A 15650-nucleotide genomic window follows, 5' to 3' on the forward strand; every position below is an offset into this window, starting at 1 on the left:
CTTTTGAGGGGGCTGTCACTGGCTCAGCATCTAGTGATTGATAATAATGTCTTGTTCTCACACTGTAATTGCTGTGTGAAGACGGCAGGCGCAGTAGGCTGCCACGGTTTTACCACTGACTAAAGAGCAGATTTGCTGCATGCTGATTAATTGGAGGGGTGCCTCAAATGAGGAAGTAACTCTCTCTCCCCAAATGCCTCCTTTCTTCATGTAAAGACAGAATCACTAGCCATACACTAGAGCCCTCATCCGCAGTGGTCAAAGCAATATATCTTTCAATATATTATTAATTGGTTTTCAGGAATTTTCAAGATAATGCTCATTTAGTTTTCCCCCAAGTTCTTTTAAATAATTGCAAGCAGTACTTCTATTTTTCCTTACAGATAAGGAAACTAGGTCACAAAGACTTCAATTATCTTTCCTGTCCTCACTGTGAGGAGTCGTCAGTGATGACAGAAGTAGAATTGCAGGCTATTTTTCCTTTAAACTAATTTTCAGATTATACAGCCCCACTCCAAACACATGCAAACACAGAGTTAATCTAAAAACAAAGAGATAGTAATAATGTAAAATGATGTGTCTCTAATAACACGTCAGTAAAATTTGTCAATAAAGATTCTTAGTGTGAAGTTTTGTTGGGCTAATGCATACATTCCATTCCATTAGACGGTGAGTCCCTCAGAGAGAGATTTTTGAGTGAAGCAATTGCCTTTGCAGCACTCAACAGCGGATGCCTCACCTGTAAAAATGAAACATGAGATTGTAACTGGCATCATGTTTTACTTATAGTTTGAGCTAAAGTTTGAACATTCTTTGATATAATTTGAATTATTGGTAGGCAAACTATTTATATATGTATTTCTCACGTGTGTGTGTGTAAAGACAGAGAGAGAGAGAGAGAGAGAGAGAGAGAGAGAGAGAGTCTTGCTCTATTGCCTGGGCTGGAGTGCAGTGATGTGATCATAGCTCACTGCAGCCTCAAACTCCTTGGCTCAAGCCACTCTTCCACCTCAGGCTACCAAGTATCTGAGAATACAGGCATGTACCTCCATGCAAGACTAATTTAAAATAAAAATTTTGTTTTTGAGACAGTGTCTTGTTATGGTACCCAGGATGGTCTCAAACTCCTGGCCTTCTGCAATCCTCGTGCCTCAGCCTCCCAAGTAGCTGGGATTACAGATACAACCACTGTACCCAGCCAGATTATATATTTTAACATACACTTCATTGTTTCTAACTATACATAAAAACATGAACAGGACCAGAATGTTGTATAGTCTTGCCATGTGACAAGGAAGATAATAGTAGAATGAAATCATGGACTAATTACCTCTGAAGTTATGGGTAAACAATGTTGAGGCCAGAAACTCATTCTGAAGGCTTTTCCCATAGAGACAACCAAGTTTCTAGAACTTCCCTCTAAGAAACCTGGATGAGTTGTAATTACATGTAGAAGCAGTATATTAAATGATGCTGGGGAACAACTATTGAAAGGGAGTTCTGGTTCCTAATCTTCATAAAAAGTGTAATGAATTTAAGAATGCATACTTTAAAATGTGGAGAGCATCAGTGAAGTCATTTGAGTTCTTCTAAACTCACCTGTGGATTTTCACAACATGCTGAGGCATATATTAACTTTCTAGGTGAAGAGATTTGAGCATAAAGTAAAATCTGAGGACACTAGAGTTTAACTGAGCTAAACACACAATTAACCACAGCACTGCTAGATCTAGTCTGTGAGTTAGCATTTTCTCTTTAATGTTTTATCAAATACCCTGGCCATCTTACTGAGGAAAATGGAGCTTGAATCTGATTTTAATCAACAGTGAAGGGTTTGAATACTTCTAAATTTTCCAGGCGGAATGAAAGTGTGTGATCTTTAAATGGAACTAAGGGCTCTTGTTGTCATCTTCAACTTCAAGAGAGTTTAATTTTAGGGGTTAGTATCACAAAGGATTGACAAGTCACACACTGAAGTGGTAATGGTCCTTTGAGAGGAGAACAAGAACACTGGTCTTCTCAAGGTGCTAAAGTGATGATGAGAGGCTTAAGTGTCCTTATATGTCATTAATGTGAAAAGCAAAGTATGTTCAAGTTGAATTTGCAGTGTCCTTACAATGACAAGTTTATAGCCTCTTACAGATTAATAGTATGGCTGCCAAAATTGCCTCGGTGGCTATGCATTAAAGGTTCACAAATGAAATAGTTTTTTTTTAAAATTTAACCTCTGAGAATATTTATTTGTTCCCCTTCCCTATTTATTAGCTTTTTTACTGAATTTACTAATTAGAACACTTTTCTCTTGCTGAAAAATGGCAAGCGGTAAGGTAATTTTTCCTTTTCCCTTTGTAGTAAACAGTAAATTGATTTTAAAAAGAGGTACTTCCACACATTAAAAATGCCACTAGAAAGACACATAGTGCTAAGCCACTTTAGAATGCAGATTGCTTAAGTCATCTACACTTTCAAGTTGCTGATCACTTTGCAAAATTTGCAGTGCATATGTAGTTCAGCTTCAACTACATGATTTTGTTTACTTTACAGGATAGTGCTGACCAATAAGCAAATCATTTTTTTAAAAAACACCCCAACTAGTCAATAAGTGACACGTTTACATGTGTTAGTCATGTTTAACATGTATTAGTCAGTTCTCACACTAATAAAGACATACCTGAAACTGGGTATTCATAAAGGAAAGAGTTTTAATTGACACACAGTCCAGCATGGCTGGAGAGGCCTCAGGAAACTCACAATCATGGCATAAGGGGAAGCAAACACGTCCTCTTATACATGGCAGCAACAAAGAGAAGCGCCCAGAAAAAGGGGGAAAAGCCCCTTATAAAACCATCAGATCTCGTGAGACTTACTCATTATCACGAGAACAGCATGAGGGTAACCGCCCCGTGATTCAATTACCTCCCACTGGGCCCCTCTCACAACATGTGGGGATTACATGAACTACATTTCAAGATGAGATTTGGGTGGGGAACAGTCAAATCATGTCAGCATGTACTTATCTTTCTGAGTGATACCTCCTGCAATATGTGGTAATAGTAGGAGGTGAAAGCCACTTACTCATTTTTAATTCTCTGTCTTGCACACAGAAGGATTGCTTAGATCTTGCCTGATTGTTTTTAGGTCTATTTTTAATATCTAATGCATGAGGTGGGACTAATGGATATGATCATAATTCTAGCTCTTGTCAATTGTTGAGTGACTCAGGGAAAGTTATATTCTCTGATTTATAAATTCTCTGTGCAAAGAGAAAGTATCAAGTGTAATGGACCTACTTTACAAGAATTTTGAGAAATGCAACTTTGAAAATCAAATAGAAAACGTTCCCAAACTCAAAGTGCTATATAAATATTTAATTATGTTAGCACTGATTAAAATGCCCAGTAGAGATATATTAATCTTGTTTTAGACCATCTATTTTTTTTTTTTTTTGCAAGAAATTCCAGATAGACATTAAGCATCACTCTTGATTAAACATTTATACAAGTAAGTGCCTTGGTACTGCTGTTTTTGATTCTTGTCTAAATAGCCTAGGGTCTAGGCACTTGCGGTTAAGTTTAATTTTCTGCAAGGATACTTTGTATCTTACATTGGAATGGTTCTTTAGGGAAACATAAGCTCCTTTTGAGAGTAGTTTGAGGACAGTCACTGATGTCCTAGGGAAGTTGCTGCCAGATGTTTTGTTTCATCATGTCCCTGATATTTACTTTGTAAACAAGCTAACAAATGAGGTTTGAATAGTTTACTGAGGGGGAAGCAATGCTTGTAGTGAAGGGAGAACTGGGTGAGATTGGGCCCTGCACTGCTAAGGGACAGAGGAGAGGGTCTCTGCTCAGGAGACTGTGAAAGGCTTTAGGTAGGATTTGCATCTCGAGGGGTGAGCCCTCTGAGCTTGCCAGGCAGGAAGTATTTCCAGAGAAATAAAATGCATCTGTCCAATCCACACCATCTCACCAGAGGACCCTCTAATAATGGCTATCTGACTATAAATACCTTTTGTTAAGGTAAGGAAACCACTGAAGTTCATTTGAAATGAAATGTCTGTGTTTTTTTTTAGTAATTTACTAAACACCTTGAATCTTATGGGCTGCCAACATGGTATGTTGAGATTTTTTCTGTAATCACTTATTTTGACTATTAATTATCTTTCCTTGTTTAATTACCTGCATTCTAATTCAGTCTAGCCTGTCCACTGTCTCCCATTGTTGGGCAGCCCTTAACTGCAGGGACTAGGAGCAGAGAAAAGGGCAAGATATACCCATTTTTACCGCTTCTCTTCATTCTTACATTTCTGCTTCTTTGGGATTGGGGTAGGGGAAGAAGACTTAAGGGAAGAAGTAAAATTATTTTTACAAGTCCTATTATAGGGCATGTTTGATTTTGTATTTTGCCCCATGCGGTAAGTTCTCAAATGTGGACTTTGTTGTCAAGCTCAAGTGGGAGGCCACTCGGTTAGTGTCTGACACATCAGATACATCAGATATCCACTGGCTTGACTTCCTTGTGCCTGGTCCAGCAGTGTATACCCCAAAGTCTCTTGCTGCTTGGGTTACTGTGGCTGGCAGGAGGCCTCCTTGGGTCCTGCCAAGACAACTCCAGCTCAGCTGCCTTGACAGGGCTCTGCCTGTCCCAGGGGAGTATGCTATATCCTTGTCCTCCCAATGGTGGGGATGCTTATTACCTGATTGACTGCTGACTCCTCTCTAGTTTTGTTCTACCCTGCTCTAATAACCACAGATGGCACATCAGTAAGTCCACCGTAGGGACTCTAATAGAATAAAATGCCAGTTCCCTAATATCTACAATTGGTGCTCTCTGGGAGCTATCATTAGTTGAATTGGGAGAGGTGGACCAAACCCAGAACATTCTCAGTCATCACTCACTATTCCCAGGTACCCCTCCAGTCCATCCTCTTATGTTTATGATGACTCTTATGACACAGGAGTGGAAGTTCTGCCACCAGTCTCTTAATGAGTCCCACAGAGGTTTCTCGGGGGGGGGGGGGGGGGGGGGCGGGGCTAGGAGAACAGTCTTCTCAAAGCACTGAACTAATGATGAGCAGCATCTCATCTTTGCTTAAAAAACAGTATTTTATCATGTGTGTTCTTCCTATTTGAAAAGCTTTAACTTTGAATTTCTTTCTTAATATCAACAACAAAACCTTGCTCCTTTTAGGCTTACAAAAGACTACCTAGTCTTATGGGTTCTCAAACTTTCTATGAGAAACATCATTCCCAACTTCTCTTCCACAGTCCTAAAACAGGCAGGGTTGTCGAAAGCATTAAATGCTTTGACACTAAACTCCTTACTATGGCTCAATAATTAGTTCTTAAGCACTTATCATACAGACATAATTCTAGTACAATGTGGTACGTTGTACACAACATTTTTGTATTGAAATTACTTGCTTATGTGTATCTCCCATTTCACGGTATGTGCCTCCAGGAAGTAACTGTTATTACTATGCACGGAATTTTGCATGTAACAATTAGTTTCACAACATTCTGCCATGATTCTTGATATAAAAGCAGTTATTAACATTGTTATCTCTGTTGTTCTCTCCCTACTATATACTGATCAGTGAAAAAATGATTTAAGAAATGAGGAATTTAAAGACCAGATGGTACTGTTGATCAGTACCATCAATTATCAATTAATTATATGTTATAGTACATCCTGAAGACTTTCAGCATTTCCTAGATATGATATTTCTTACTTGGAACCTTGATACAACTTTGACTTTCAAATCTATGACATAGGGACAATTTTATCTATTATGCTATCTTAAAATTATGATTTTGGTATTTAATAACTAAATTACCTAGGATGGGTATACCTTGCACCACTTTGTTCAATCAGACATGAAGAAGAAGACTTACAACATAGAAATGTTCTAAAATTTTTGTGTTCATTTGAAAAATAAAGTACCAACTCTGAATTTGGTTAACGTTCATTTTATAAAATACCTTAAAAGAACAGATAAAATAGTTGAGGTTACATAATAACCAGAATTGAAAAGGAATGAAGAAAATATAAATTAATTGAACATGTGACTATTTTGCCACATTACACAAGTTTTAAAAAGGCATTTAAAAAAACAATAAAATAGTAATTGGGGAAAAAAACCCTTCACTCTATCGGTGTCTTTGTCTGGAAAACTTTCCCAGAATCACTAAAATTCCAGGTCAACAGGCAGTACCTGAACTATTCAAATATACTGCAATTTGCTTTCAAATCTGTTAGCTGAAGAGAAACTAACATTTTAACCAAGTTAATTCAGTGCAAATCAAAGTTTCAAGTTGAAAATCCGAGAGAAAAAATAACGTTCAAACTGTAGGAAATGCTTCTGGAACTAAAAAATAAAAAATTCACATTAAGAACAAATCTTTGCAAGTGTTCTTGGTATATGAAATGCTGAGTTAACAAATGGGAGGGAGCCTTTTAAGTTGCAATGAGGGCTCTATTATGAAGACCATTTGCAATGTGGGCAGAAGGGAAACAGAGAGGGAAGAGCTGAAGGTCGTATTTGTGGAAGGAAATTCAAGTTAAGCAAAAACTGCTTTTATTCAATTCTAGAAAAATTTGGTGAGGATATATCATACATTAGGGGAAAAAACAGATTATGGAGATAAATTTACTAGAATATAATTGAGGATGAGTCCTACCTCCAGAACATGTTTGGGTTGGGTGAGAAGGGTTCACATTGGCCAGGTATCAATAAATTAATTTGTCTTAATTTTATGAATTATATAAAATGCTGACTTAAAAAAATATTTGTGTTACCAAATCTTGAGAAATGGAAGGAATGTCTAACTTTTTGAATCACAGTGAAAAAAAGTCTGGATCACTTCCAAATATCAACAATCAGTCACTTTTACAATAAAAAAAAATTTAATTATTTTCTCAAAAAAATTTTTTTAGGTTTAATTTCATAGGTGATAGATAGCAATGGGTCTTTGTTGACAGTGTTTAATAGAAAGTTTTCCTCTTTTCATTCCATTCTGTATGAATTTTTGATTCATTCTTTTCAAATGACAATACTAATGGTTGCTATTGAGTACAAGATGCAGAGATTTTGGTGGAGGTTGGTAAATTTTCTCTGCAAAATAGATATCCCCCCCACAAATTTCAGGTCCAGGTTTGCTATATCATCACCAGTCCTTCTTTTTTAATTCTCACTGGAAATTTTCAAATATTATTTATAAACGGAATGAGAATGTGCTGTTTTCTAACATTCTTATTTTACATCATTCTCTAATCTATTAGGAATGTTATAACAATGTTATCACAATGAAGTGGCAACTTTTGGCTTTTAGACTGTACCTCAGCAGCAATCATAAAAAGGCCAAAATAAACTGTGTTACTCCAAGGTGACATCTGAAACTGTTAAAACAAGTGAGAAATCACAATGATAAAACAGGGGTTCTTTTAAAGCAAAAGAAAACGTGCCAATACAATTTTAAAAGTGTAAGAAACTTTGCTCATATACCTACTCATGGGAAGAACATCTAAGGCAGACGAAAAATTCCCCTCCAGGGACATAACCAGCTCAGAACCATCTGAAAAAATTCATACAAAAGCAGAAATTACCCAAGGCCTGTGAGTCCTCATCTCATACCATGAAAGCAAGACTGCCAAAAAAAAAAAAAAAAAAAAAAAAAGGGCACATGTCACTTTGCAAAGGAATGCATTAACTCCTCTCCCAGGGTCAACTTAGTCTACATGTCTTTCGCATAACATTAATTTCCACCAGATCTACTAGATGTTCAGTCATGTCCTTCCAAGTCCTGAAGGCAGGCTCACTATCTGATGCATCTTTGTATATCACAGTGGGTGTGAAGTGAAAAGAGGAGACACAGAAATATGCACAAACCCACAATTAGTCCGTATTTAGAAAACTTTCTGTGGCTTCAAGCACTTACACAGAGATGATTTTATCTCATTTCTCCATTAATTTCTCATTAGATATGAGTAACAGCTAATTCTAAATTCTAAAGCTTTGGGGGAAACTTTCCAGGCTTTGTCTTATCAGACAGACTTTGTCATAAAAAATACAGAAAAACAAAAATAAAACATTATGCTGGAATCAGCTTTTGAGAGTTTGTGCTTTAAAAACACAGTGCCTAACAGCATCAAGCACATCATAGATGCTCAATAAATATTTGTAGATTTATTAAGAGTAATAACACGGTGTCTGAAGAACCAACCACCATTTTGTAAAAAAGGCAAAACTGTATTAATTTCTTTCACCTGATTTGATAGAGCAGTGTGGAGCAATGAATGAGAGAATCTGCAAATTAAATATGAACTCTAATTTGATTGCAGAGAGGAAATTACTGAGAACTTTGCAAAAAACATCGCCACAGTAGCCTTGACACTTAACAGTGCATCAAAGAGTTAACGTTTCCACTGCAGTATGAACTGGTTCCCATAGCTCCCAGGAGCTAGAACGTAATCACTCAAATGGGAAATGAACTCTAATTCCACTTGAGAAAAGGTATGCCCATAATTTTATCTGAGAATTAATAATATATTTCAGGGAGAGGGCCTTCTCATTCAGCATCCCTCAAAGTAATGCAGGCATAAGTATCAGAGGACCTTGCTATATAACTTCAGTACAGCATTGTCTTATACAAGTGTTGTATCTTCCACATCTGTAGTAGCTGCTTTCTAATATTGTAGATTTTTACAGTTGTGATACCCCAAGGATGACAGACATGAGAATACGGAGGATTAAAGGTCACAAAGCTTAAACTAAAAAGGGAAGCTCCTCGATGTTATGTGAAAACCCTTTACAAAAGGCAGTTTATTGACAAATAAATGCTCTATACATTCAGGTTTTCCCCACCTCTCAATAGTGATGGTTTCCAAAGAAGAAACTCAGTAGTGAAGAACACATGATTTTTTTTTTGTTTTGCATTAGTTTGACCAGTTGAAAATCAGAACCTTTAAAGCATCTTGTGAATGGGAGAAATGGAATTGGACCTGGGCAGGGCCTGGGGACGGTAGAGAGCCAAATGAATAAATGATTTAACTGCTGATGTGGACAGCAAGAGAGCTGGTGGGAAATGTTACAGCAGACCTGACCACGCTACAAAGGGTCTGTGAAGAACACAGTACAAGTATCAAAAACCCAAAACAAAACTAAACTAAAAACAAGAACAAACTGCAACTTTGCCAAATTGTAAACAAGGAAAAGCATTTCACAGGTTCAAAGTTCAAGGGAAGTAAACGTCTTTAAATTATTTTTGTCAGTTCAACCCTGATTTAAAAATATGGCTAGCAAAAACAAGGAAGCCACAGCAGTCGACATCCTGAGCAAGCATCGGTCTCCTTTGAGAAGCTGCACTCCCAAGCCTCTTCTCAAGCTGCTACACGAGGAGGAGACACTTCTCTCTTGAATTCCATCTCAGTTCTCTCATTTCCACACTCCTGGAATATGTCGATTGCTTTCCATTTTGGTGTCTACAGTTCTGGCTGCTATAGATTTAGACGTGGGGATACTGGAGGAGGGAAGGCAAATTCTCGGAGGATGCTCCGGGCAACTTCGACATTATTCTGGGCTATCTCTAAGGCTCTCTTCACCTCTTCAAAGGCATAACCCTCTCCCATGAGTTTTGCAATTTTTGCATCAACATTTTCCAATGCCGCCTCAGGCCCATGGGGTTTTCTGTGGTGAATTTCTGGTGCAGTCCTGCGGGGTCGTGGTTTAGGGGGTCTGGCTGGTGCTTGTGAACCATCTGTGTAGATTTTTAAAGAGAGATACCATTTAGACAGTGAGATAAAAATGAAGGCAATATGGTGAAATGAAGGCAAGACAACAGCATTATCTCATTTCCTATGGAAATATTATTTCTTGTTTTCTTTACAAATAAAACTTTCTTTTTCAATTTTTCCTTACTATTGTGATAGGTAGCATTATCCTCAGTTTGAACAAGAGAAAATTAAGGTACAGTGTGTTGGTAGTTCCACTGATAAATTTACACATTTTCTTCTCTATTCCACATTTTATTCTTCAGGCCATATGTGGTCAGAGAGATAAAGAAAAAAATAATCAAAATAATTATCTAAAAAGGGAAGGCTTTCACTTTGTTTAGCAATATAGTTCACGTTCTACTACAGCACAGGCTCTGGTTGATGGTTCTCCAGAGGAACAATCTTGGGAGGTTTCTATAAGAGGAAACTATGTTTACAAGCTCACAGATATCCATGGCAGACCATCCCCAGAGGTCCTGAGTCCCATCCATATCACAGCAGAACTGCTCTAAAACAGATGCTCTGTAGCATCTTCCTAGCTGATTTTTCAAGTTAATAATCTGTGCCTTACTGATGCTAGGAGGAAAAACAACAACAACAAAATAGTAGATGCTTTGACTCTACTGTAGTCAATAGGTTGAACAGAAGGAAACTCAGTGCTTTGCTCCAACATTTTATACAGATTGCAATGTAAGAAGTTTCGCTCAAGAACGAGCAAACCTAGAACAAATATTAGGAGTAGAGAATTGGGTTCTAGATCAGTCCCTTGGTGATAATACAGCCTCCAATTTAAACCAATGACACTGGTACCCACGAATGGACAGAAACCTTAAGGAAAAAGAAAAGGTCCCAGGTCATGGGCTAGCTAACTTGACAGGGCACTTTCATCATGTATTTCCTGGTTATGTATAGCACTTTATCTCAAAAGCCTAGACAAAAAATATACACACACACTATACATATGCATATATACATTTTGTTTTTTGGTTTTTTTTTTTTTTTGAGATGGAGTTTTGCTCTTGTTGCCCAGGCTGGGGTGCAATGGCGCAGTCTCAGCTCACTGCAACCTCTACCTCCCGAGTTCAAGCAATTTGCCTGCCTCAGAATGCCAAGTAGCTGGGATTACAGGCGTGCGCCACCAGGCCTGGTTAATTTTGTATTTTTTTTAGTAGAGACAGGGTTTCACCATATTGATCAGACTGATCTTGAACTCCTGACCTCAAGTGATCCACCCACCTTGGCCTCCCAAAATGCTGGGATTAAAGGAATGAGCCACTGTGCCTGGTCCAGATATACATTTTAAAATGTCAGCTTTATGTCATGAAATACACTTATGGATTGAAGACTACCTAGACAACAATATTTAATATCTTTCTCCTAGACCACTGACAAATGCCAAACAACAAATTCAAGGACACAGTTAAGTGAATGGTGATCTGAGGTTAAAAGCCAAATGTCTTGTACTTAATGTTTCCATCTTGTCTCCCCACTTCTGCTGCCTCAGCAACTTTCCCAATGGCTTCAGGAGATACGGTAAGCGGATATTTTCAATAATAATAAATTTAAATAATAAAAGCGAACCTAATTTACTATTTAATATTTTTCCTTTCTAAATCAAAAGACGTATATTTTTCCATGAGAAGATAACTTGTAAAAATATCGTCCTATATACAATTCTAGCAATATCAATATAACATATATAAAACAAAGCCTCTAGGATAAAAGCATTTGTTTCCACATCAAATAGTATGTCTTTTTTTTTTTTTTAATGAGATGAAGTCTCATTATGTTGACCAGGCTGGTCTCAAATTCCTGTCCTCAAGCAATCCTTCCATCTTGGCCTCCCAAAGTGCTAAAATTATAGGTGTGAGCCACCATGCCCGGCCATGATGACAGTCTTATTTTAAATTACTCCTTTTTTGTAACAAAATGTCCAGTTTTAAAAATATTATAGCTGTAGACAATGTATATTAAAGTATGCCCATATATAAGAACATACAATTTCTGGTCCTTGCTAATATCTATACTGTTTCTTGGATCTGTAACTAAACATCTCAAACTATTATTGTCTGCTAAATTGCATCTCTTAGTATGTTTTGTAGTTCCATTTATTTTCCTATTAAGTATTTTCATTATATCATAAAGGAATGGACAATAAATTGTGTTTTGCTTTTAATCATTTTCAAAAACTATTAGAAATTATTGAAAGTTTTCCTTTAATCAATTACCAAAAAATTCATACATTTAAATCATGTCTCCTGAGACACTTTTAGATGAGAAAAGTACCTAGACTTTGATACAAAAGTACCTAGACTTAGAAAACAATTAACTTGTTTTCTACAGGTAATTTTCTAACAGATTTTTAATAGTTATTTTGTCTGTCCAGGATACTGAGATGTGCACACGAATGCCAGGCATGTTTTAAAAGAACAGCTGTGTATACAAGTGGGATGAATAATAGTATTCATGACAGCCCAGAATGCCTCTAATAAATAGTATAATTGGCAATTAAATCTTAAATCTCAGTTTGGCCACTAAGATCTTGGGCTAAGCAATTTACTTTCACAATTCTCATTCTCCAAATCTACTTTTATATATCTGTGTTTAGAGGTATTATTATTATTATTATTTTTTCAGCGCAGAGGTCTTTTATTTTATTTTTTTTAACACCTATTATGCCATGAATTCATAGGGAATAGGTTCCAGCAGCTCCGGCTCCTTCCCATTGGTTCTCACAAAGTGTGCTTCTCTGGGTGGAGCAGGCTGGCGCTTCAGTTGAACCCAGGTACCTTTCTCTTTGGCTTCTTTCTTTTTCTGATCATTTTCACGCGTTTCAGGAAGCAATCTCGGCTCTTAGGGTGCTTAATGTGCTCAATACGCACATTAATTCTCTTGGCAAGAATCTTGCCCTTAACTTGTTTGTTTACCACAAGGCCAACAGCATGCTGGGTAACGTTGTAGACTCTCCCAGTTTTGCCATGGTAACACTTGTGGGGCATTCCTTTTTGAACAGTACCCATTCCCTTGATGTCTACGATATCACCTTTCTTACAGATTCGCATATATGTGGCCAAAGGAACAACTCCATGTTTTCTAAAAGGCCTAGAGAACATGTATCAGGTGCCTCTCCTCTTTCCCATTTTGGCGAATTACTGGAAGATGACGGTTCCGGCCGAAAGGAGAGAGGTATTATTTATCCCTTTTCAGTCAGGTAGTATGAGAATTAATGTAATATACAGTATATGGACTGAGGAGATCATTAAAAAGAACGAACAATGAATTAATGTTTATAATGATAAGTGCTATACTCAAATGCTACAGACCAGCAATTACTATAAATTAATAGGAATGCCAGAGAAGTATGAAAGAAGTTTTGTTGTGAGTATCTGATTCTACAGAAAACCTTCTAGCAGAATATTAAAAAGCAAGATCTGGTGCAACCTGAACTACTAGTTGTTAAAAAGGGGATCATTTCCACATTGACCATAAGAGCAAATTGCTTAGAACCAATCACTCTGTCTCTTCCCAAAGCTCAGACGCAGCCTTCACTTTCTCCACTTTTCTTTTTCACAGTATCTAAAAATGGATTACACCAGGTCCTCATTTACTTTAGCACTTTCGAATGTGTAGGACAGTGGAAGGAAACAATGAAATGAAGATGAAACTATCTTCTGTTCCCCTAACAGTTATTATATTGCAGTTTGGGAGCACATTGAAATAACTATAAATTTTATCAACCCTATGGAATTTCTGTACCTGAATACACATCATCCTTAAAAATAGCTATTTTGGAAGAGCATGTGTTTGTTCTAGTGCTAACATCCATGTTCATGGTATTTTTGAACTCCTATGACTAATTACAGCAGTATCAAAATAAGTACAAGAATGTGAGCCACAGGATATAAGTACATCTTCTGGGGTACCAATTTTATTAAAGGATACAAGGTCATTAATATTTTAAAGCACTGAAATGAATACAGATACACTAAGGAGTAAAATATAAAGTTTGCACAAACTTTTGAGATAAAACAGACTTTGAAACAATATCTTGCACTAAAATACCAAATATTGACCTCTTCTACCTAATGCCCCAGTCCTTTGTTGTTCACTGTAAACTCTTCTTTGAGAAAGAAAGATTTGAGAAGCCCTGGTTTCGGAGTAAATTTTGATTCAGCTTTCCTTTTCTGAGCATATAAAAGAACAGAGTGATGTGGCAGATCATCAGTAGGACAGTTACTATACCACTGTTACGACTTGAGACCGTTACTGCAACAGTTACTACTGTTACTACTTAAGACCATCATTAGGAGAGTTAGTACTGTTACTACTTGAGACCTTCACTACACAGTTAACTGCTGTTACTACTTGGAGACCTTCATTACAATAGTTACTACTATTACTGCGTGAGACTGTCATTAGGACAGTTACTACTGTTACTGCCTGAGTTCCTCACTACAAGACTGAACAAAGGGACAAACATAGAAATGATAACAACAAAAAAAAAAAACAAAAACAAAAACCAAAGAAACTGTTTTAAGGAAAGGGTTGGGTTGGGGAAGAAGAAGAGAGCTCCTTGCTTCTAGTGAGCAAAGGCAGCACCCTGAGTTTCTACAGCCATTTGTATTTATTGGGTAGAAAAAGCAGGGAGGGGAAGGAGGTAATGATTGGTCAGCTGCTTGACCGATCACAGGTTCACATTGTTGTTAACAGGCTTCAGATGTGCCTAATCACAAGCAACACTTGTGCCTGGGTCCCGACTGCCCTCAGCATCCCTTCTGGGCAGCAGACGCAGTTTGTCAGTTTCCCAACATTCTTTTAGGAGAACAGTTTGCTGTTTACTCGTATAGCCTCCAGTGGTATACTGAGTTGATCACCACCCTCATTCTTTCCGCCTCCAACAGAATGGCATACAGAACAATACTGGATGGCATGGGAATTAGCATAACATGGTTGGAATAATACCTAGAATGATTACTCAAGGTCATACATTCTAGGCGGGGGCAATCATTGGTTCTTGTGGGATGAAAAAAAAAAAAACAATTTTAGATGCTAGTATGGTTTGTGGCCTTCCCAAGAGCCATAGTACATAGAGGTATATCTCTATGTCTACTAAGCACATCTGTGGTATTAAACTGTCGTTTTTTCTGGCGACAGAAAGCTTATTAGGAAAAAAAAAAAGCAGTATCCAAAAGACCCATAGGCAGACCATAATTTTTTAAGTGAGACACACTGCTGTATATCTACATAACCTCTATTTAAAGAATTGAGAATATTTCATTTCAGTGGCTGTCAATGATTTTGCCACAAAAAGCCTTTATTAGTCCCCTCATCATATAAAGATTGGGTTGGGTTTTCTTTTTGTCTATATTTTGAAAGATGTGTCTAATAAGCAAATGCTATTGTATTGATGAATACATTTTCCCATTTTCTATTATACTGGATCATGTTCAACAACAACACTGAATTTCTATATATCTAGATAACAGCAAAGGGATTTAATGTGAAAGTTTTCTTGTATATAAAGTTAGGGTTTCTGTTACGGTTTCAAAATGTTAAAAATGTATTTGATAGCACATAAAAATAATGGACTGTCAAACAATAATTTAAAATGACATTTTTTTAAAATGATGCAGTAAAATATTTATAATACTTTCAAATGGAATTGAGACAGAATTGACACATTGAGTTTGATCTTGAGATCATAAGTGAAATGTACATAGACAAAACGTTACAAGGTTGCACTTGAAAATGGCAATAATGTTCCTTATTGATGATAGGGTTATAAGTGATCGCTTTTTCTTATTGATTATTTTCTCTGTAATTTCTTTTTATTTTCCAATGTATATATAGTATGTGCATAAATAGAAAAACTACCACCA

At 36.9% G+C, this 15650-nt stretch overlaps 1 protein-coding gene across 6 annotated transcripts in view; it reads right to left on the reverse strand.

Moving 5' to 3' along the window:
• Nucleotides 1-5954: 5954 nt before the first annotated feature.
• CBLB (Cbl proto-oncogene B) overlaps nucleotides 5955-15650 on the reverse strand; it is a 218756-nt gene continuing 209060 nt past the window's right edge. For 3 of the 6 annotated variants that reach the window (XM_030940505.1, XM_030940511.1, XM_030940517.1), the window contains exon 19: nucleotides 5955-9755. In XM_030940505.1, coding sequence (XP_030796365.1) covers nucleotides 9496-9755 — 260 coding nt within the window. In that variant the 3' untranslated portion in view covers nucleotides 5955-9495. The remainder of the gene's footprint in view (nucleotides 9756-15650) is intronic. The other 3 variants (XM_010378710.2, XM_010378709.2, XM_030940519.1) reach the window with 1 other exon arrangement.

This window comes from Rhinopithecus roxellana, chromosome 1 (assembly GCF_007565055.1).
Source record: "Rhinopithecus roxellana isolate Shanxi Qingling chromosome 1, ASM756505v1, whole genome shotgun sequence".
In the NCBI taxonomy this organism is placed as follows: Eukaryota; Metazoa; Chordata; class Mammalia; order Primates; family Cercopithecidae; genus Rhinopithecus; species Rhinopithecus roxellana.